The following is a 24,711-nucleotide window of genomic DNA, read 5'->3' as shown; positions in this document are numbered from 1 at the left end:
GTTCTAATTGAAAATGTTAATAATTTAATTGACCAAATGTATCCAGTCAGTTTACTGTCGAGGAAACAAACAAACAAAAAAAAACTCTTGAAAATCTATTAGTTTATTGATTTATTTAAATTTACATGTAACACAGCAGTAATGGGACAAACTGGACTGAATGTACACGGGCATTGATGTTCACTGATGCAACTGCAGCTTAGGTCATAAATAAGCAGAAATTAGCTCAACGTCCAGAAGACAAAAGTGAAGAGATGCTCGAGTCAACTTAATTCCATAACTAAGTAATCTGAGCAAACGAATGAATTCCTGAATGCCAGGTGAATGCTGAATCGACTGTATAAAAGTGAAATGCTAATCACATTTCTCTCTCTCTCTCTCTCTCACACACTCTCGCACAGAGCTATAATACTTACAGCACCGTGCACTCTCATTGCAGGATAGCTACAATGGCTTGAAGCAGATAATTTGCATATAGAAAGCCTCCCTGGCTTCAGTGTGAGGGTGAAGAAGCTACAGGAAAACCCCATTTCATGATCATTTCTTAGGCATAACTACGTCACGAGTCCTTGTAGTAGTTGTTGAAGTTAAGACGCAGCAGGAAGTCTTCTAAATGAGGCTGGTAGCCTTTATCGACCAGCTTGGAAACCACTGCAGACACAAACACAGGAAAGTTTACTTCATGCTGCTTTTCAGAGATAAGCAGAACTTGAATTTACTCATCCAGTCCACATACTCTGTAGTACAGTGAATGAATGTTTCTTTCAGTGTTGCATCCAAAGGATCGGTGCGCCACACAATAAAACTTATCATGTTTACCTTCATGTTTATGACCAGTAAGAATTTAACAGATAAATGTTTGCCCTGTGTCTGGGTGTGTGCATGTGTGTGCTCACCTTTGAACAGGAAGCGTGAGTAGTATTTGAATGTGTTGTAAGACTGCTGCATGGCGATGAAGCTCGGGTGCACCGTCTCACCCTGCTGACTCTGCCAGGCCTGAGCGATCAGCTGCCCGCGGAACTTCAGGATCAGACTGAAGATGCTGTGGATGATGTTCATCACAGGAGCGGCTTTCTCTGTCAGCAGAGCCCTGCAGAATAAAGACCTCGAATCAATTTGAGCTTAAAATGGGTGCTGTGATGATAAAACCAGAAGAAACCTTGAGTGTGAAGTGTGTTGCATTGCAGTGCAGTGCTTTAACCTGAAGATGGCCCTGTTGAGGTACTCTGCGTGTGTGTGGTGGATGGCGTCCAGGTCGTTGGCGCTGCTCAGTTTTTGTGTGAACTCGCTCCAGGAGACCTGCAGGATCTGATTAGCGATGTAGCCCTGGATCACCTTCACAAAGTGCTGCATCTCGTGTCTGTAAAGCTGCAGCTGACGGAACTGCACCGAATGTCCTGCTCCCTTTACCAGAGCTAGTAGAGAGAGGGGAAAAAAAAATATATATATATATATATATATATATATATATATATATATATATATATATATATATATATATATATATATATATATATATATATATATATATATATATATATATGATAGCTTTCCTGTCCAACTATAATGTACATTTTACATACAAAATATCACCAATAACTGTGGATGGATCTTAGATCACATTAATATGTACAATGAGCACTTTCATAATTCAAACTGTACTTAAACAGATGATCTACCTAATATTTCAAAACATCAACCAAATGTCCATCCACCAGCATACATTCACCATCCAATTTAATAGGAACACCTATACACTTGCACATTTATGCACTTATCTAATCAGCCAATCATGTGGCAGCAGCACAATGCATGAAATCATGCAGATAAGGGTCAAGAGCTTCAGTTAATGTTCACATCAAATTCAGAACAGAAAATATGTGATCTCTGTGACTTTGATCATGGCATGGTTGTTGGTACCAGATGGGCTGGTTCGAGTATTTCATAAAATTCCTGAGATTTACACACAACAGCCTCTAGAGTTTACACAGAATGGTGCGAAAAACAAAAACATCCTGTGAGAGGAGGGTCTGCAGGCCGAAACACCTTGTTGATGAGAGAGATCAGAGGAGAATGACCAGACCGGTCTGAGCTGACAGGAAGTCTATAGTAACTCAAATAAGCACTCTTTACAACCGAGGTGAGCAGAAAAGCATCTCAGAACACCAGCACATCAAACCTTGAGGTGGATGGGTTACAACAGCAGAAGACCACATGGACAGTTGAATACTGGAAAAAGACCAGGTGATTTTTTTTTTTTTTTATCTTCATCTGTCCAGTTTGGTGAGTCTGTGCCCATGAAAGCCTCAGATTCCTGTTCTTGGCTGACAGGAGTGGAACCCAGTGTAGTCTTCTGCTGTTGTAGCTCATCCACCTCAAGGTTCCATGTTTTGTGCATGCTGAGATGCTTTTCTGCTCACCATGGTTGTAAAGAGTGACTTTTTGAGTTAGTGTATCCTTCCTGGCAGCTTGAACCAATCTGGCTATTTTCCTCTGACCTGTCTTATCAACAAAGCGTTTCCACCCACAGAACTGTCGCTCACTTAAAGTTTGTTTCTCGCACCATTCTGTGAAAACTCTAGAGACTGTTGTGTGTGAAATTTCCCAGAGATCAGCTGTTTCTGAAATACTCAAACCAGCCCATCTGGTACCAACATCCATGCCACAGTTAAAGTCACACAGATCACACTTTTTCCCCATTCTGATGTCTGATGTGAACATTAACTGAAGCTCTTGACCTGCATCTGCATGATTTTATGCATTGTGCTGCTGCCACATGATTGGCTGATTAGATAACTGCATAAATGAGCAGGTATACAGGTATTCCTAATAAAGTGGACAAGAATTTTCACTGAGAAAAAGAACAGTGTGTGATTATATACTGCTAATCTACAGCCACTACACTGTAACAATAAAGGATAATAGAGACATGAGAGAAAGTTTAACAAAACCGTTTTTATGTTGTTTTATGCAACCTTCAAACACCTTCAAACTGTTACAATTTCCATAAATTATACCATCTGTAAAGTCTCTGAACACATTCAGAGCTTAATTTACAAATAAATTTGACCAAAGAATTGATTAAATCATTCTACCAATAAATAAATAAATAAATAAATAAATAAATAGTAAAGTAATTGTTTATTGACTGCCCTTAGGCTTCCATGGTAAGTGAGGTCCAAGTAAGCAGGCTTTTTGGGCTTGTTTTGGTACAAATACAGTGTTAAAGTCGCACATAAGCTACAGATGAGATTGAAAAATGCTTCCTTTAAGACGTGAGAAGCAGTTTGGCCTATGCCGTGTAAGAGGAGCAGCTCACCTGTGCGCTTGAGATGAAACCATACATCACTGAGAGACCACACCATGTGTTTGAGCTGCAGCAGGAAGGAGAAGAGCCGGTTGTACTTATTCATACAGCTGTCCGTTATTATGATATTCAGAGGCCAGTCCACCTAGAAAAGAGAGTGTGAGAGAGAGAGAGAGAGAGAGAGTGTTACAGTTAAAAAACATCAAGAGTGGACAAATTAGTAGCCCAGACGCCCTGGACAAGCATGTCCAGGCTATTCGTGTTTTTTTTAATTCATGTTTCTCCAGGGGAAAAGTCATTTCACCAAACAGAAAAAGACCCTGCTGCACTACACACATCAGCTGAGGAGCGATCTGCTGTTGGTAGAGTGGTATTTAATAGGTAGGTAGATGACAGGACAGTCTTTTCAGGAGCATGCAGGTTTGTGGAAACACTGACGAAACTGAGCAAAACAGACCACCGTAAAGCTGTCATTTGGCACAACATGCTGTCCCCTAGTGGTTTTAAACATACTGAGAGAAAATAAAGATGCTAGACATACTCACATAAAATCTTTTTAGGACAGAACAATGACTTTTTGTCAAGCGCGCAAACACAATGTGCTACGTTGAACGACTACAGATCATTCATACACTCGTTCTTTTAGATTCATCTGTATTGAAGCGCTTTTTAGTACATCACGTTGGCAACCACTTTTTATCCTAGAAGTGGTGTTTCCCAGCAACCCAAACATGGGCCTGGGCACCACACTGGAGCTTTTATTCAAATAAATAAATAAATAAAATTGAATTGAATTATTTGGCCCGTGAACTACCTAATAAAATTTATTGTCCACCCCTGACATCCATCATCACGCATCACATTTGTCCTGTTTTTAAAACCTGGTGGTTATAAAAAGTGCCTACAGTGGATGGGATTAACAAAACAGAGAGGAGTGGAGATAGTGATGTCTTTGTGTGACCTTGTAGCGCAGCTCGAGGCAGTTGAGTGAGTCGGGAGCGTGGGGATGGAACACCTCGGGAAGGTAGCGCAGTGCAAACGTGAAGTTAGTGGCCAGCTCACTGTCGCCATGCACACTGTACTGCATGGCCTTGTTCAGGATGGAGTTCAGCACCAGAGGTGTCAGCAGCTCACCAGGGGTCTGCCCACTGCCCAGCTACACACACACACACACACACACACACATTAATTCCACTCGCTTGAATGTCCAGATTACGTCTAACTCGCAGTTATCAGTGGAATGCTTGAAATTAATCTCTTGAAGCTCTGACAAATGGAAACCTCTTCATGTTCTTTTACAGAATGGAAAAACAGAAAAATGTCTTCTCTCTTGAGGCTCATGCTCCAAATAAGGTCTTTTCAGGCTGCTGGCCAACTGATGTTCTGCTCTCACCTTCTCAAAGAGCCGGTCAGTAAGTGACAGCGCAAATTCCCCATCTTCCATCAGTAAGAAGTGCCTCAAAGCTTCAAAGTGTTTCTCCACTCTCAGCTCCACAAAGAAATAATCCACCACCGCCTTATTCACCATGGACAAACTGAGCAGAAGGACAGGAGAGAGAGAGAGAGAGAGAGAGAGAGAGAGAGAGAGATATGTTCATTACTCAGCGTTAAAAGGCTGCATTTATTTTGTTGCAGACACACAAACACAGACACACAAACACAGACACACAAACACAGACACACAAACACAGACACACAAACACAGACACACAAACACAGACACACAAACAGATCATCTTGAGAAAGGGCAAGTCTAGACACTAACAAAAACACTGTACATTTTGTGCTTTTTCACTTCCATTAAAAAACACTGGGTAAGGAATCTTTTTGGGGAAGAGTAGACTTCACTGATAATCTTTTAACCTGCACACAGACATTCACATTCAAACTGAAAAAACCCAGAAAAACCTGCATCCAACCAATCAGGAAAAGAGGGTGCGTCTCTACTTGCTAGCTAATTAATAAACGTTCTCCCTCTTGCACTAGAATTCAGGTGTAATAGGCGTGTGGCTTTTGGGAAAACTCCTTAGTTGCATTAGTTTGTATTTTAAGTTTCAAAACTGCTAGCATCATTTAAACCTGTCAAAATCACTGACTATAACTGAAGTGATAATGGAACAAAGCAACCTCTAAACCTACTTAGCAAAATTGTTACAAAAAAAAAAAAAAGGCAATTAGCATTTCAACAACACTGTTAATGCACTCACTGTGTGATGAGCGGGGTCGTGACGGAGTGTTTCATGAGCACGGGGAGGGGCATCATCTCACTGAGCTGCACAGCAGTAGAGTCTGTAGCACAGTGCAGAGACGAGTCCGCTGGGAGACCGTTCGGCCCACGGGTCACCTGCTGCAGGAGCTGTGCTTCGGGGGCTGACACTGACCGACACACACATGCAGTCAAGAACTGTGCAAAACTACAGTGTCGACTCATTCAGTGTAGGTGATCTGCTAACAACTCAAGCCTTGCAATAATAAATTAGATATGCAACACGCACAAAGGTAATATTAATCATGAATAATCTTAAATTGTTCCGCGAGAAGCGATATTAAGGTTGAAAGACACTCACTCATTTGCCTGTAGGAATCTTCGTACTGCTCAGCGTGATACTGAGAGGCCAGCTTGAGGAGGTAGTCGTCCTCTGGTCTCTCTGAGGGCGACAGTCCCAGCCCCTGGGCCCAGGCAGCGAGACCTTCAACCAGAGTGAGCGGCTGAGTTTGGGGAGCAGCCGTGGCGTCTGCTACATTTAAAAACAAAAAAACAAAACAAAACAAAACAAAAAAAAACAGCTCAGACACCACATTTCTGATATGAAATCAGTGTGGATGCAGAGTGTAACTACAACCTTTAATAAAGGTATAACTCTGATTAGTAATGGTCTTCCTCTGCACATGCTGATAAACGATTAATACATTATACAGCTTGGGATGGGTAATATTACAATGTTATATCAATACTGTGATACATGATCTGATAATACACTTTCCTGATGTGTTGTGGATTTCATTAGTACTTTTAGAACATCAATTGGATGTTAAAATCTATTTAAGTACCAGTTCATATTCCTGGTCCTTATTAAATTCATTTATATTTGTAGAAGCTAAAAAATACATATTGCAGTTTGTCACTGTTCTTATAGTATAGCACTACTGTTTTACTGTTAGCAAGTAAATATTGTAATATCGTGTATTAATTATGCCAATTCCTCTACTTGCTCTGCTTAATGAGACAAGTACAGAAGGTTATAGAACATTACATTATACATTATAGAAGAGTAAGCAATTATCTTGATGTGAAAACTGAATACCAGTACACGTCTTGTTCTTACCCTGTGCCTCTTGGGTATCTTGCTTGTTCTTGTCCTCTGTGGGCAGTTTGGATCCTGTCTGAGGGGCTCTACTATAAGAGCTTCCAGGCCTGATCCCCTGCACCACACAGCCTACACCCAGGTTAGAGTCAGAGGAATGTCCATAGGCACTACCCGGGAGAGGGGGCTTCTTAGGGACCTGCGCCCCCATCACCACACACCCCACGCCCAGTGTCGAGTCTGACGAGTGCCCATACGCACTACCAGGTAGTGGGGAAGGCACTGGGTCTGAACCAGATACGACACAGCCGACCTTTAGCGTGGAGTCTGAGGAGTGACCGTAAGCACTGCCTGGCAGTGGGGAATGTGTTGGTTCAGCTTCTGGCATCAGACAGCCCACTTTAAGAGTGCTGTCTGAAGAGTGGCCATGTTTGCTCCAACGAGGGCGAGATGGAGCAACGTCTGAGACAAACTCACCCACCTTTATGTGAGCATCAGAAGCGTGGCCATGGATATTAGGTGAAGGGGTTGAGGTAGGTACCTCAGAAACAAGCTCACCAATCTTTATATGAGCATCAGAGGCATGACCATGGATATTTTGCGAAGGTAGAGGAGTAAGAACCTCAGAAACCAGCTCTCCTATTTTTATATGGGCATCAGACACATGGCCATGGACATTGCGAGAGGCAGTGGGTGTAGTCACCTCAGAAACAAGCTCTCCAACTTTAATATGAGCATCAGAAGCATGGCCATGGATATTTGGGGAGGGAACAGCCACGGTAACCTCAGAAACAAGCTCTCCAACTTTAATATGAGCATCAGAAGCATGACCATGGATATTTGGGGAGGGAACAGCCACAGTAACCTCAGAAACAAACTCTCCAACTTTAATATGAGCATCAGAAGCATGACCATGAATATTGGGCGAGGGAAGAACCATGGTAGTGTCAGAAACAAGCCCACCAGTGCTTATGTCAGCATTAAATAAATGGCCCTGGGCAGTATTGGAGGAGGAAACACTAGCTACCCCTGAGACGTTGTTCTTAGACTTGTTTTGGACATCAGAGTCTGGGTTACTGCCAGTGATCAGAGCGAGATCTATTGGAATTTGCTCAGCTGATGTCCGAAGGGGATGAGCAAGCTGCTCACTAGCTTTGGCCTTCTCTGCTATGCTATCCGTTGGTGGTTTTGGCTCCAACTCCACACCACATGCTGGAAGTTCCTTCTCTTCTCCATATAACGTCTTCTCTTTAGGCAGTTTGTTTGTCTCCTGACATTTATTTGGGGCCACATTTTGCTCTTGTGTCTCTCCCGCTGGCACTAATTCACTCGGACTAGCTTTCAACATGTGCCCTGAGGCAGCACTATCCTCCAGATGAATTGAATTCTGTGAAGGATGGCCATACTGACTTGCCCCAGGCGCTGGGACTTGGTGAGAGTGGGAGGGATGAGCAGAGCATAACTGGGGCCTGAGGCATTCCAGAGGGCTGTAGGGGGAGGAGAAGTCATAGTCTGAATCAGGGTTTCTGGAGAATTCCGAGAGGTCACATCCGATGTCCTGTAGAGCCTGGGTTACTGCCGTACTGTCCGCGGGACGTGGAGGTTTTGGAAGGAAGTCTGTAATGTCGATTTGATCTGAGATAAGAGCATCAACATTCCTGATGGAGGGGGAGAGAACGGCAGGAGGGCAAGGAGGAGGCAGAGTCAAATCAGAAGGAGCAGTGACCTCCGCCTCAATGGTCAGATTTTTCATTTGTATCTCAGGAGCATGGGATTCCTGCAACAAAACAGGAGAGGACACATTATAGCAAGTTGACCCACACACACTCAATCCTATTGACCAACATATCTAGCCACAGACCTGCTGATCCGGAGATGGTTTCTTTGTTAAGGCTGGATCCTGACTGGGGCATTCCTGTCCTAAAGGATATCTCGCAAGCAGAGCCTGGAACATAACCACAGTCACAAATACATTACACTCTAAACAGGTCAGAAAGAAGGCAAAAATCACAAGAGAACTGGTCTAGAGATGGTTTAATATTGCTTTTCCAGTTGACGTTGTGTGACTGTTTTTACATAATGCTACCCGTGAAAGTAGAAGTTTCTCTAAAGGTTGTTTGGTGGTGACTAGTGAGTGACGAGTAAAAATACAGAGATGTTTGAGAGCAAATTTTATCAGATGATGATTTTTAAATACAACAAAAATGCAAGGAGTAGTGCATTTTCTGTGGCAGAAATTTCAAATGTCATTGTACACTATGCATGTATTTGGGGAATAATAGCACTATTATCACTATTATACAAACAAAGTGAACAGAAAAAACATTTGGGATTTGCCCTACTTTTGATTTAACACAAATGTAAAATCAAGCTACCTAGCAACAAGCCAAAAAAAAAAAAAAATCTGAAAATAAGTTGCATTGTTGCCTTTTAAGTCCACCAGAAAAAATATGAAAAAAAAAAAATTTACATAAAGACACTTGCAACCACTACACTATTGAAGATTGGTTGGATTGTTTTTTTCGTTTTGGGTTTTTTTTTGTTTTTTTTTAGACAAAATGCAAGATCATGGTTAATTCACTGAAATGAGCCATGCTGCACTGTAACGTAGAAAAGCATTAATAGTAAAATAATAGTCTAGATTTGGTATAAATAGTATAGATGTGGATGTTTTGCCACTGATTCAGAATAATCTCACTAAATTATACTGCTATAACCGCTACAAAACAGCCTTTAGCAGACCTGTATGGTGTGTTGGTCCTGCTGTAGGAAGTTCACTCTGGCTTCATGTAGTCTGATCCTCTGTACTTTCCACATTGCCCTCCGCTCTTTCTTAGCTGCCTCCTCAGACAGACGACTGTACTGCGCTATCAGGTCCATGCTGAACACACACACACACACACACACACACACACACACACACACACACACACACACACACACACACACACACACACACACACAGTGGGCTTCACATAGCTTTCAAACATCAGTTCACAGTGTACAATGGGAATGGTATATAAGTAAGTCTGCAGTGGGAATGGACATGCTGTCAGCCTTACCGTGCCCTGCGCTCCAGCTGCTCCTCGAGGGCCTGCAGCCTCTGTTCTCTGTCCCTAAGCTCTCGGGCAAAACTGTAGTCATCCTCCTGCTCCTTCCTTTTAGCAGCACTCCTCCACTGGAAACACATCTCTGATATTCACTCTTTCTGCAGTTACTCATATCACAGTTATGAAACTTGGTGATAGACTCGATTCATGACTTCATCTCTGTATATATATTAAAGGCCTCTAGTTAAACAGTGTATAACAGGACAGAAATGGCTGCAATTGTTTATAATCTGTAAACTCAGTGTGTCACATGAGACTGAGCACCTAAACACAGCCCTGCTCTATAATTGCAGGAAATATATTTTGGCTAGTATTGAATTATGATTTATTTTATCCTTTTTTATACCCATTATAGTTGTTCTATTATAACATAGAGTAATAACCATTCATATTCTTATCTACTCAATAGCTACACAACATATACACAACATACACACACACACAACATATTTAACCAGCACTTTGTTAATTTGCACAATGTTACAGTGTGAACTTGCTCTGTTTTGAAGAACATAACCAGGATAGTGCTATAACCAGGGTTCTGCTTTCCCAAAACAATTATTCCATAACCATTCCTTAACCGGAAGCAAAATTCCCTTTACTGCATTTTTTCTCTTTAGAGGTATTAGATTTATTCCTTGTGTACCCATCCTGTATGCAGACTCTTACTTACAGAATTAAGTACTTACTTACCAACTTACTTAGTTATTCACCTACCTAACAACACTTACACAACTATCTATTTGTTTACTTAATTACCCACTAGCTTACCTACCTATTTACCCACCTACCAACCCACCTACCTTCATACTGTCTTTCTTTCAGGAAATTAGCTGTGATAATTTAGTGATGATAATATTGGGGTTAATGAAAAGAAAAAAAAAATAATGTGTGTTCAAATTTTAAAATTTTCCAAAACTCTTCCAAGGTCTGTAACTCAAATTTTTCACCTTCAATAAGTTTTCCTGGAATTCCAGGATAAAGGGAAAGCTGTAACATCCTGTCAGTTGTGTTATACAGCATGTTAGCTTTTAGAGATTTACCGCAGTAACTGTGGTTGGACTCAGCAGGGTGGAGCTCTGATATGTGTGCGTGTTATAAATATTCCAACAGCAATGGCTGAGTGTGAATGTAATAAACTCATTACTAGCAACTGGAGGGAAGTACTTTTAAAAGGATACATGGTGCAACAAGTGTGTTTTTAGATAAAAAATAACACTTAACAGTACATCTAATATGATAAAGATGATGTAATAACATAGTTTGTGATATGAAATATAAAGCAAATATAAAAAAATTCTCTATAAAGTTGAATTTTTTTAAAAGTAATTTCATTTTGTTTGTATTTTTCTATTTTTCTATTATATTTTATTTAGAAAATAGACACGTAAGACACAATTTATATAAAAACTCTAAGATGCCTAAGACTTTTGCAGAGTAATGCAAATACAAATGTGGATTAACTTCAGTTTTGTTTCTTGTAGGTACACAAGTGTATCTTGAAGAGTGAGGATTGTCAAGGAACCACACACAAACCATCTACTTATTTTAAAGCACGTTTCTCCATCTGTTTCTGTTAGCATGTTTCAGCAAATATGGAATTATATACAAAGACTTAAAATATCAGGATACACTCACATACCTAAATGAGACAACACTGAAGTTGATACACGTGTGTGTTTACCCAAGATGCACCTCTGTAATCCATCTGTAACAGTGCACACATCCGCAGTAGTCACATTATAGAGTCCTGTATAGTGTATAATGTGTTCATTCTCTGATTAAGGCAGGCAGAACAACATTAAACAACTGAAAATCAGTAAGGAAGGTGGTGATTCATTTGTATGAACGCTAGCTGTTAAATAGGATTAAGGTAACGCAAAGCTTTCTTATCACACACATTTCTGTCTTAGTCCATTAATTGTAATGCTATCCATGGAAGAGCCAAAACTGGGTTACAGATTAACTGGATTTAAGATAGCAAATCATTAGACTGATGTGCTTATTCCATCCCCGGCACCTTATCTGTCATTATTAGAATCTTTTATATTATTACAAAGAAAGGCTGCTATTCTGGACTCACTAATGGAATTTTTAAATGCGAAACGAAACAAATCATAAATCATACTCTTTCCTCCTCTGCAATAAACATCAATGTAACTATGAAGCAGAGGTCATAAATAACCATGCACACAAACAACACGCTGAAAAGATAATACCAGCTGAAATTTGGGAGGATACTTAAAGAGGAAAATATAGCTATTTCCTTCAGATGCATTTGTGAAGCTGAGACATAACTCACTAGCTGCTCTAATGGCCACTATAGTGCAAAGCATCATATTACCATCACATCCAGAAAACTATTCCATGATAAGAAATACTTTGGAGCTCTACGATCACTTCTTACATCTCATCCAACACACTTAACGTTTGCATTCATAACTTCAATCTCAATCACTCAGAGCTGAAGTGTCTGAAGTGTGTGAAGTAGACTAAGAAGCCAGACAGGGTACTTAGAGCTCTGGTATAAATTAATGAACACTCTTCATGCATTTTAAGCACATAGTTTTTCTTTTATATCTTCGCAAAGCAAAGCACTTACGGTCGCCTGAACCGCTCACCTCTTGGTCGAGCTCTAGCTGCTGCCTCAGCTCTTCAAAGCGTTCTCTCTTCTTAGCCTCCTCAGCCAGACGCTGTGACACCTGGCGGCCTGCAGGGGGTGCAAGAGCACAGCAAGATCTCAGCAACCACTTAAAGTCATTCATTTGCCTTTTCTTTTCCTTTTCCTTGCGTCGGGCTTGCTCAATTAGTGCCGCATGTGTTTCTCAACGCCTGACTTCTACCTGCGGGAAATGTGTGCACATGCACAGTCCTGTTCTGATCAGTGGTCTAACGCTGCATTGCACTTCTGGCTCTGCAGATGTGGAACAGAGTGTCAGAAATGCGTGTTTCAGGTTTGGCTAATTGTTCTGCTTGGCCAACTGGAATAAAACTGGAATGTACTTTTAACAAAATTAACTTCGGGGTAACAGTGTGCTTTATTTTTCTCACAGTCTAAAACCTCCTTCAGTAGAAGACCACCCATTTCAGCTTGAGATCATATTTTCCTGTCTCGCTCGTCTTGAGGCTCAATAAGCTGATGACATATTTCATTAAGAGAGCGGCATTTGTTATATAACTGGCCGTATCTCATTTCGCTAGCATGGAGAAGAGATAGAGAAGAGGTGTTGTGATGGATACGGCGCAGGGGACGCTCGCTGACCTCGGATGCTCTCCAGCGTCTTGGCTGCTGACTCTCTGACCTGATTGATGAGCTCTTGGCGTGCCAGCTCAGTACGCAACGCCTAAAGTATGAGAGAGAGAAATAGATAGGGAGGAAAAGAATGAGGATGAGAGTCATAAAAGAAAACGAGCACATTTCAGCCCTCTAGCATTAAATGTCCTGCATTCTGCTTAAAAAATGTGTTAATGGCTCGTATACTTCATTTCTGCCAGATCATCACAGTGCCTTAACAGAGAAGCAGTGCATTTAGTCACATCCAGAACGACCAAGCATTGCGGGATGTTCTGTATATAGGGATATAAGAACCAAGGCTTTTCTTCCAGTACGCCTCATTTCACATGATTTATTAAAAAAGAAAAAACCTGTAGGTCACTATCACATTAAATCCAACTCACATCAGTTACAGAAGCAACAGAAGGACTTTGTGAATGTGTTGCAGTCAGAGGCAGTGCAGTACCTGCTCCTCTCTGCTGATGGCGCTGTGCTTGGCGATGGTCTCCATGCGGCCCCGGTACACGGCGCAATCTCTCTCGATTTCCTCCACCTCCCGCAGAGAGAATGTCACGGCGATGCGTGGCACGGGCACCTCCGACCAGATATAATGCTGCCAGAGACATAGGACGTGAATGTGTTTGGCTGAAGTTTCATTTCCGCCTCCATAACAGCTCAAACTGGCACTCGCTGTGCTTAATTCTGATTGCTCCTATTTAGATCACAGTTATTGTTCTTTTACTATTTTTTCCCCCTGAGTAATTGGTCAAAAAGCATTTACTGTGATTTGACATACTGCGCCTATTCACGTTCTCTCTGAGCTGTAGTTAATTCAGGATCTGCTGCAGAATTGTTGTGAAGACAAAGTGAATATTTGTGTGGTGGTCTGGGAAAACCCATCAGACGTGATCCTGGCAAACATCGGCAAAAAAATCCAGACGGGTTTGGTCAAATTTGGATATTCTCTCTAGATCATACTTTGACATATCTACTTTAAGAAACGCAATAAATATGTGCTGCCGATGTCGCAAGAGAAAAGCGTTCGTCTTGTGCGGAGATTGCAAGTTCGAATCCCAACAACGCTACAGCCGTTCATCGCCGGGAGTCCAAGAGAGCAAAACTGGCCGTGCTCTCTGGGTTGGAGGGATGGCATTACTGTTTCAATCTCAATGTCTGTCAATCACAGTGACATTAGCCAATCGTAGGCATCTGTGAGCTCGTGTATGTGGAAGAGGGCAGATTGCACTTTCCTCAGAGTGTGTCTCGGAGGAAGCTCGTGCTAGCCCTCGCCCTCCCCCGGCTGATCGCTGTTGTAGGATACGAGAGAGCTAGCTGGTGGAAGGGAATTGGCTGTGTATGCCATTTGTTTTGGCTTTCTGCCTACAAAGATGTTGGCTAAGGAACCAGTTCAACGAAGGCAGCAGTTAATGCAGTCAGTCTGCCTAAGACGCTAAAACCTTGCTTGCGTGTCATTTCCTCACGCATTAAAAGTCATGTGATGATCAAGTTGTATCGAAATAGACATATGCACATATGCATCAGTTGCTCCTGCAATGTATTCGAATGTAATCTTTGAATATTTTTTCCTCATCTTCTCACTTCTGGTACAAAGCAGACTTAAAAATTTTATAACTTTACTTGTAATTTTATAACTTTACTTGTGATTGACGTACATGCAAAAGATGCAGTTTCCAGAACTAGAATTATATAGTAGAAAAATGCCTAAATTGGTTCATGTGAAGTTTTCCTGGGCTGCCACAGATGCAGCGTGATGATTAGCTAACAACAGGCGAGGTGACAGTTTGTGGAATTAGCAGAAGCTTGTTTCTGCAACAACACAGTGTGAGTTAACTTTGAACATCATACCTGTGGGCAACAGATTTTCAGCAGGTTGATGGTTTTTCCACAGACATAAACATCGTTCGCGATATGACGGAGGAACACGGGCACGCAGTCCTCCGCATCCTGCGAGATCAGAGTGTAGCCCTGCACCCAGAAATGCTTATCTACAAAGAGACAGAGGGAGAGACGTGCTCAGAATGTATAATGAAGTTCAATCAGCGTTTGCGCTTTGCATGAAGATGCAGAGAGCTGTATACATTTGTTGTAGTTAAAAAGGAAACGTTCCTTAACAAACATGCACGCTCACCTCTGTAGCTGAGGTAGTCCTCATTCACCTGGATCATGAACTCTTTATACACATCTCTGAAGACTCCACTGTACACCCAGTCTGATACAAACCTACACACAGTGTTTATAACAGAAAGATCTGGTTCAGCATTGTTTGCTATTAGAAAATAAACCTCTTCACCTCAAATTTCACTGTGACCAGCCTGAGGAGAGAGCGACATTAACACCAAGAGCAAAGGAGAATTCATAAATAATTCCAGTCAATGCGCTGTGCAAATAAATGAAGGTTCTACAAATATGAGCTTTTTATGAGGTGTTTGTGCTTAGTGCCGACTTCATTTACAGCAGTGAAGAGCTACCCAGTGCAGGAATGTGTGTGAGACCTTTATGTAGAGATGTTCATCTGCTAGGGCATGCATCTGCTACGTAAGCCTGAGGCGATATCATCATTTAAGCTGAGACTCACTGCATTCAGCAAGCGCAGAGCTAGATTACCCTCAACCCCATCAGCCTCAGCGTTTCCCATTAACTTGATGTACCATATGTCCTGGAAATAATTTCTGGAAAAATCAATTTCTGACTAAATCAATAACTCTTTCAGAGTATGTTTCAGCAGTCTAGAGGAAAGTAATTCAAAGTTAGACTATGTGTGAGGGACTCATAATTTAGAATTTGTTTAATCAGGCTGTAACTGGCTTCATTTAAAGCGTGTCTGCAAAAGTGCACCTAAAAGCTGTCATTGTACTTCTTGAAAGATTGATCCGAAAATAAAAAGAACAGCATCCAGTGATAGATAGATAGATAGATAGACAGATAATGCAAGTGACAGAGAGAGAGAGAGAGAGAGAGAGAGAGAGAGAGAGAGAGAGAGAGAGAGAGAGAGAGAGAGAGAGCGAGAGAGAGGCAAGCACTGACCGTGTGTAAGGCTCACAGCTACTCTTGAGCAGAGAAAGCAGCACAGGGTAGTTCTCATTACTGCAGTTGCTCTGTGCTTCGTTGTACAGGTAGGAGAGAAGCTTCACACCCTACGGTAACAGCACAACTCCACCTGTTACAAACACCACCTCAGATACGATTCAAAACTAAACCATAACATTACTCACCACAGGGAAGGTAGCCTGGCGCGCACCAGCAGCACCATCCACACAGCACAGCTCTGCAAGGTACCTAAAACACACGCAGAGGGTGGAATAAGCATCGCAACACCAGCGTTTGCCCTCTAAATAAAACTAAAACAAGGTGTCAGGCTGTAAAAACTGCTGCTCCTACCTAAGCTGTCGGCCCAGCTTGCGGAAATGGAAGCCGATGGTGAGGAGGCTGAGAGAGGCGGGTGTGCTTAAGACACACGCTCTGTAGTAGTGTAGATAGCGCCGCAGGCCACCTGTAAACGCCTGACACACGCAGAGACAATAACACCATTATAAGAGATTTGCCATTTTTCTTAAAAAGGCTTGGACACAAATTAGGATGGGAAAGAAATCTGATTTCGGACCAGCGCTCAACAGCGGCTCGTCCTTGACGTAAACGTAAGGTTAGAGACGCCGAATGGAGGGCCATTACCTGAAACACCAGGCCTTTCTTATCAGCGGAGCCCAGAGAGAAGCGGCTCAGGCGAAGGTAATGTGTGCCGTACTGCGCCAGCTCCTCTAACAGTCGCGACACACTCTCCGGGGACGTTCCCGACACACACACATCCGCACGCACATCAAACTGAACACTCGACTGGAACAGAGAAAAAGAGATTTGTACATACAGAAGTCGGGAAGTGTATCATCACAGGCTTCTTAAAGCATGTGGAAGCACACTATATTCCATATTTTCATGCTAGAGATATGAAATAGTGTTTTCATTACATTCAGTCGAGCCATAGTGACATGCTCCTCAGCTTGCAGGAAGCAAAAATTGCTTCTCATCAATCAAAGTTGCCTTCAGATTGTATTTTAATGGATGGCTAGACAGTTATTTAATTAAACACGTAGCACTTGTGGAGTACGAAAAAAAAAACTCAGCGCTTTTCGTATTTAAGAAAAAAAAAAAAAAAACAGCTCAGATGCTGCGTATACTGTAACCACGACAACGGACCAGTCAGCTATGTTTCTTGTTCAAATGTAATATCTAGCTAGCTACATTATTATTTATGTAAGCACGCAGCTTTTTCCTCACCATAGATAAACACTGAGGGAAAATTTCATTGGATACAAAGCAGAACGAAGTGGTTTTTGTCGCCATGGTTACATTACCACTTTTTTTTTTTTTTTTTCATATCAGCACATAACCTCAGTCCGGCCCTGCACACTAATAAAACCGTTTCTATGGGAAAAGCTATGTGATTAATGGCATTATCACTAATTCGTCCATTCTCTTGTTCAATGGAGAGTGTGATTACCTCATTGAGGGGGAAAGTAACAGAAGCCACTCCTATAAGCACGTTGAGGAGGTCTTTAACTAGCTGAGTCTGGCAGTCCAGAGGCAGGGGCAGGAGAGGAGAGGGAGTGTGAGAGGAGAGCATGTTCCTCATCTCGCCTTCCCAAAGCCGATACAACTGATCAAATGCCTCTCTGCCTGCTTCTGTCAGATATGGAGGCTCTTTCTGACCCGGAGGACTGGACGGATGGAGAGAGGGAGAGAAAACGATAAAAAAATAATGCAAAACAAGTACCAAATGTCGATGAGCAGGTAAACGGGTTAGAGCCATTCAATGTCCTAGCATTATTAGGCCTCATTTGTCAATCAATACACGCAGTTATAGAAATACACAAACTGGCCCATCTGGCACCAACAATGACACCACGGTCAAAATCACTAAGATGACAATTTTTCCGCATTCTGTGTGATGTCTGAGGTGAGTGTTACTTTTTTATGCACTGCACTGCGGCCACACGACTCTCTGATTAGATAACTGCATGAATGAGTAGGTGTATAGGTGTTCCTAATAAAGCGCTCAGTGAGTGTATATTAATAATAAAAGAAATAAACGAGTGCTAAATCTTCCGGAGACCGGCAGTCAGCAGACAGCCCGGCCCGCCCTCCATTTATACACCGCCATTTCTTTTGACATAATTGAATGATCAGTTTTATTTGTGTTAATTTACAAGTTTGTGTTGGCTCACTTTCTTTATTTTTTATATTCTTTAATTAATGGCAATAATATAAATTGATTTGATTTCACGAAAAGGTTCTTGATGGTACTCTTAGTCCCTGACCTAGTGAACTAGCAGGATGTGTTATTGATAGAGACTCCAAAGCACTTGTATAAGTCGCTCTGGATACATAACAAAAATACGCAATTTAAACACAATATAAAATATACAATATATACAATATAAAAGTGCAGTAATCCATGCAGATTATATGATCTGAAGTCGAACAAGTCGAGGTTTTTATTAATCTTCTTATGCGTAAATTTACACCCACTCAGGAGCACGAGTGGGATACGAACGTTTTTCCGAATTTACAGGATTTTCATGAATACCAAATTTCTTGTCTAAACGCTCGTACAATTTACGTTCATAACCAGCGTGATAAATGAGGCCCACTGACTGCTCATAATTCACACAATCAGAGCAGCAACAATGTGATGAAAACATTTATAAAAAGCATTTATTCATAGTACAATAGAAAGTAACTGAAGTAAACAGGAATTTGACACATATACTCTATGTGCACACTATGTGCTTTATATGGGCACTTATACATACATTTTTTCTTAATATAGCAAAAGTTTGTATACCCTTACTCTGAAATTATGACATCATGTGAAGTTCATTTACAAAATAATTAATATTACATGTGACAATCATTGATCATGATCATTCTGAACGTGATACAAACGTAGACCTCTAACAATTTCCTGCTGAATTGCTGCAAATCCGTCCACTCTGTGTTTGTCTCTCTATATTTCCTCCACTTCTGATTCTGGTATCCTTAAACACTTTTATTACCCTTGTCCAGCTCTGTAGCAGGTCATTTTCTTTCTGTTTTAGTTCTTGTTATAGCTGTTTTCCTGATTGCAAAGCCTCTTAACCTGACCGTACACATCAAACCACTTCCCATATTCAGCCTGATTAAATTAAGTACGCCTTGTACATTTTTCTAGGGGATGCAAATGTTTGACCTCAGCTGTATATTCATGTACAATTAGCATTACATGGTGCTATTCTAGCTCAGAGGCGGCCTTTGGGAGGGAGGTCTGATAGACACATAATTCTTACTCTGGTTATTCACAAATGTTAGTCTCGCTCTTACCAGCCCACGTTTTCCCAGCAGCGACGTCTAGCAGGTACAAACGTGCGCAAGGCCTCCCACACGTCAGGCTCGGGGCTGGGGCTCTGCTCAGACTGCGAGTCGGGAGTCAGATTGGAGGCAGACTGGAATCCTTCATCCTCAGACTGATCCAAACACTGAGGAACCTGGACCCCAAAATAGTGCTTTTATTACCTGTAAATATTGCTAAGAATCTGATTTTAAGTTTATGAAAGTTCAGGGCTTAGTGAAAAAAAATGAGTGCAGACTTGAACCTTCCTTTTCACAGCCATCAAAGGATTAGCTAGTGAAAAATTGAGCTAGCAAAAAAGAGCTTGATTAATTGTGTGGTTGAGCTTCATCAATTCAGTATTAACTTAAAAATTTGAAGTGAATTTAAAACTCAAACTGTAGTACTAACCTTAAAGGAAAAAATACCTCCTGATAGTGGTGCTAGTGGGAGTTAATCATTACTTCATCTCAACATAAACAGGCCAATGCAGCAGCGCTTTAGTCCTTTAGTCTGTCCGGCTCTCTCGTCACCTCATCCGTACGCTCGGCTCAAACAGACTGGCCTTCAAAACTTCTGTGTTTCCACCATGGCTCAGCATAACTGCTGCATTGCATTTTGGAACTTTGAGTCCAACATTTGCTGTCTCCACTATTGCTACATCAGATTTCTCATTAATAAGACACTGAATGTTAGTGGTAGATACTGAGTGAGATAAAAACATCTCTCTCTCATGCTACTCCTGAGACACGGGTGATCCTGACCCCTTATGCTCTCCGGACCTGCCAGATCCAGCCTGATGCCCTACTTCTGGTTGGAGTTCTCATCACTTTGAAACCGCTCGCTGCTTCTGAGGATAATCCCACATGGACAGCCAAAAGATACACGAGATTACTCTGGAGCAGTGGTCACCAACCCTGTTCCTTGAGATCTACCTTCCTGCAGGTTTCATCTCCAACCAAATTCTAACACACCTGTATTAGCTGATCAAGAACTTCTTAAGGCAATGATTAGATGCTCAGGTTATGGTTGGATATAAAGTCTTCAGGAAGGTAGATCTCCAGGAACAGGGATGGTGACCACTATACCACTTAGAAACCATGAAGATGGCTTTGGAATGCAATTGATATGATAGCATTAGGAAATAGACACCATGTGAAAACTATGACCAATTTCCTGGTTACACAATTGCACTTGTTGACCATGTAATACACAGTTATAGAAGAGAATTATTTATAATCGCACTATCCGTTATCACCCAGATGAGGATGGGTTCCCTTTTGAGTCTGGTTCCTCTCAAGGTTTCTTCCTCAGGGAGTTTTTCCTCACCATGGTCTCCTCTGGCTTGCTCATTAGGGACAAATGTAAAATTTATATCCTGAATTTATATATTCCGGTAAAGCTGCTTTGTGACAATGTGTATTGTTAAAAGCGCTATACAAATAAAATTTAACTGAATTGAAATTGAAGCTCTTGTTTTTTTTATTTTTGGTAGCTAACAGCAAAAACCGGCCGTTATCACTCACGTTTGAGATCTCTCTGTTTCTCCTCCTAAACACCACTGTAACTACGCTAGCAACACCCACCTGTGACATCAGTGCGGGAGACAACTGTTAACTTCTCACAGATCAGCGAAAAATACAGCATCAGGCAACAAATAAGCACCAGAATCATGAAACACATGATAAATATTTCAATATAAACTTAGTTAATGTGTTTCAAGGTTGGCCCAAACCCAAAATGAACTGAACGGAACGCCCCGACTCAGCATCTCACCCGTATATTGAGTCCTGTGACCTCGGCGTTACTGGGAACTGGGGGTAAATCCAACCGGACGTCCAAATCTTCTGTCCGCGAGTGTTGCAGAGCTCCAAACAGAGACAGTCTGGTGTCTCTCTCAAATCTCTCCTCTCCTTCCAGTCTCCTCTCCAAACCAAACAGTCCAGTCCCTGGTGGAGCGTCCAATATGCTGAGAGTTCTACAAACACCCCCAAAGGCTCCCCATTCCTCCTCACACACCAGAGCCCAGGTCCTGCTCTCCAGCCTCTGCAGCTCCTCGCTGAGGTAACCTGGCAGCGGAGGTCTGCGCAGCACGGGCCGTTCACGCCGCATGCAGTCCCTGCTGAACGACGACACGGGTGGAGGACCTGAACCTGCCAGCTGTGCCAAGAGCTCCAGCACCGAGTCAAGCTCAGTCAGACCGGAGGAGCGGCCTGCTTCACGCAGCTGTCCCAGCAGACCCTCCAGCCTCTCTGCGTCCTCAGCACGGCCCGAGACGCGCAAGTCGAAGGAGATCATAAGCATTTTGTTGTACGAGGGTGTGACAGCTAAAGCGTTTGCCATCGACGAGGCAGGTTTGGACGAACTGTCCTGGAAAAGTTTGGAGAGCAGTGTGGCGTAGGCACGTCTTCGGAGGGCGCGGTGGAGCGCCACGCGGGAGACTCCTCCAAAAGAGCGGCGCTTCCATGACACTCCGGACAGGCTGCGGTCACAGAGCGCAGACAGGAGACCTGTAATGCTGCTGCTGCTCATGGGACAAGAGGACATCTCAGATATACCACGGTTACTATACATGATGATTTGCTCAGTGTATGACGTGACCTGCAAGAGAAAATATGCACACTTACATTATTAATGACTTCCCTGGCATACACTATATGGCCAAAGTTTGTGAACACATGACCATCACATTGAACATCCCATTCCAGATTTATTCCCCCTTTGCTGTTATAATAAGCTCCACTCTTCTGGGAAGGCTTTCCACTAGATTTTGGAGCGTGGCTGTGGGGATTTGTGTTCATTCAGCTACAAGAGCATTAGTGAGATCAGGCGCTGATGTTGTGTGAGGAGGTCTGGGGTGCAGTCGGTGTTCCAGTTCATCCCAAAGGTGTTCAGTGGGGTTGAGGTCAGGGCTCTGTGCAGGACACTCGAGTTCTTCCACTCCAACCTTCACACACCATGTCTTCATGGAGCTCGCTTTGTGCACAGGGGCATTGTCATGCTGGAACAGATTTGGGCCTCTTAGTTCCAGTGAAGAGAAATTGTAAAGCTACAGCACACAAAGACATTCTATACAATTGTGCGCTTTCAACTTTGTGGCAACAGATTGGGAAAGAACCACATATGGGTGTGATGCTCAGGTGTCCACAAACCTTTGTCTATATAGAGTATATTAAAATGTGTTTTAGATCCCAACCCTTACACTCCCAGTACCCTTCCACTGCTCTTACACAACTCTCATAAATGCACATCTTTCTGATTATCTTTACCAAAGACATAATAAGCTGAGACTTTACGGTGTTAACCGGCTGACAAATCAACCTTTCCAGACCAATATAGTAACTATGATTCTGTTCTTCTGACCTACCCTACCCTCCAGGATATCACTGCATGTTTATATGGTTAAAGAACTATAACATGCCATAATCAATCAGCAGCTCATTATTAACCAGAGCCATAGTAAAAAAAAAAAAAATCAGCGCTACAGTGTATAGAGCAGGATTGCATGGTCTCTGTCTAGTCTAGCTACACTATATGGCACAAAGGTTTGTGGACACCTGACCAGCGCACCCATATGCGGTTCTTCACCACAAAGGTGGAAGCACACAAATGTATGTAATGTCTCTGTATGCTGTAACATTACAATTTCCCCTCACTGGAACCTGTTCCAGCATGACAATGTCCCTGTGCACAAAGCGAGCTCCATGAAGACATGGTTTGTCAAGGTTGATGTGGAAGAACTTGAGTATCCCGCACAGAGCCCTGACCTCAACCCCACTGAACAATTTTGGGATGAACTGGAACACCAACGTCATACCAGGCCTTCTTGCTGGACATCAGGTCCTGATCTCTTGCACTCTTGTAGGTGAATGAGCACAAATCCACACATCCAAGGTCTGAAATCTTGTGCAAAGCCTTCCTAGAAGAGTGGAGGTTATTATAACAGCGAAAAGTCCATATCAATGCCCTTGGTTTTGTAAAAGGATGTTCAATGGTCTGGTGTCCACATACTTTTGGGAGTGATAGCGTCATCACTAGCGTTGTTCTACCACACACACACACACACACACACACACACACTTCCTCAGCCTGGTCCTGGAGAACCCCATGTCCTACACATTTTAGGGAAAGCAGCGAGGGTTCTCCAGGACCGGAGCTGAGAACCTGTGCTCTGTCAAACAGCAAGCAGAACCCAGGAGTAACGCAGCAGATGAATCTCCTGTGATCCTGAACACTGAAGATTGAAGTGAGCAGCACTGAATATCAGTTAAGTGCTATTTATCATCCACTCAGATATGACTGGCTTCCAGGATTGATCTTTAAAGCCATCAGTCCAGCTAACACATGAAAACACACATGAATCTCATATCACATTTCTCACAACCACTCATGTCCAAGTATGTGTTTGATCATGTCTAATGGGTGTTTGTACTGTCAGTGTGTATATCATCAGAGCCCTGTCACAAGCATTTCAATGCACAGTGTCACTGTGCACATGACAAATAAACAACTCCTGACTCGTCTCCTTAGCTCTAAGCAACAGTTAGGGAATTATTCATGCAGTTATTAGAGGATAAGAGGATAAGGATACGGCTGCAGTGATGTGTTTGTACCTGGCTGCTCCTGGACTGTGCAGTTAGCTGTAGCAGTAGCTGTAGCTGTAGCAGTAGCAGTGCAGTGTTCTTATGTTTGCATCCGTTACTCTTATCGTAGGCATTGTTAAAACCGGAAATACAACAAACCGCTAAACCAGCTAACTAGCAATCCATGAAATTTACATGTAAATCGCTTATAACTGAACTGAACACTCTTACAGGACTAAATACTATTGTACATGAATGAAAAACATACACAAACAATCTCTAACTCCTGTCATTCTGCCTCGGTGACCGCGCTGGATTCAAAAAGCCTGCCCCCAAACTGATCTGATTGGGTAAAATTCAGTGTCCTGAGCTGCCATTGGCTAATTCTCCTGCGTTAGAAAGAATCACTTCCGGTTAGAAAGCCCGCCTGCCATGGATGTGCTCGTCATGTGTTTTTATTTATTTATTTATTAGTATTATTTATTATTTAACACAGAGATTACAATTTTGAGATACAATACCATTAATATAACATGTCTAAAAATAAAAAGAAATAAATAAATACCACGTGGGAATAAAATAAAACTGAAAAGCTTAAGCAACAGATTTACGTAGTTTCCTGTTTTGCATAATTACAGATTATACAACTGCATAGCATATATTTGTATAAAGTAAAGGTGTAAAGGTATTTTTCTGGCTTAATTTGACTTGTGTAAATATTTATTTTTTAATTATTATTATTTTATTATA

The 24,711-nt window shown here is 42.1% G+C and overlaps 1 protein-coding gene across 2 annotated transcripts; it reads right to left on the bottom strand.

Moving 5' to 3' along the window:
• Positions 1-85: 85 nt before the first annotated feature.
• Positions 86-24,273, bottom strand: tubgcp6 (tubulin, gamma complex associated protein 6). 2 transcript variants are annotated; one of them, XM_026919385.3, is made up of 25 exons: positions 23,992-24,273; positions 21,155-21,979; positions 19,372-19,535; positions 17,513-17,729; positions 16,687-16,848; positions 16,396-16,517; positions 16,230-16,293; positions 16,042-16,151; positions 15,146-15,237; positions 14,863-15,002; positions 13,463-13,609; positions 12,985-13,066; positions 12,344-12,432; positions 9,675-9,790; positions 9,355-9,493; positions 8,474-8,557; positions 6,634-8,389; positions 5,875-6,045; positions 5,515-5,683; positions 4,701-4,842; positions 4,269-4,463; positions 3,320-3,452; positions 1,202-1,415; positions 897-1,090; positions 86-651 (listed from the first exon to the last, which is right to left on the bottom strand). In XM_026919385.3, the coding sequence occupies exons 2-25, from the start codon at positions 21,950-21,952 to the stop codon at positions 560-562; spliced, it is 5,592 nt and encodes a 1,863-aa protein (XP_026775186.3). In that variant the 5' UTR covers positions 21,953-21,979; positions 23,992-24,273; the 3' UTR covers positions 86-559. The 2 variants fall into 2 exon arrangements, with proteins under 2 accessions (XP_026775186.3, XP_026775187.3); XM_026919386.3 differs by having other exon boundaries at positions 5,875-6,042.
• Positions 24,274-24,711: the final 438 nt, after the last annotated feature.

This window comes from Pangasianodon hypophthalmus, chromosome 9 (genome assembly GCF_027358585.1).
Source record: "Pangasianodon hypophthalmus isolate fPanHyp1 chromosome 9, fPanHyp1.pri, whole genome shotgun sequence".
Lineage (NCBI taxonomy): Eukaryota > Metazoa > Chordata > Actinopteri > Siluriformes > Pangasiidae > Pangasianodon > Pangasianodon hypophthalmus.
The sequence above is the reverse complement of the archived record's forward strand: the minus strand, read 5'-3'. Positions and strand labels throughout refer to the sequence as shown.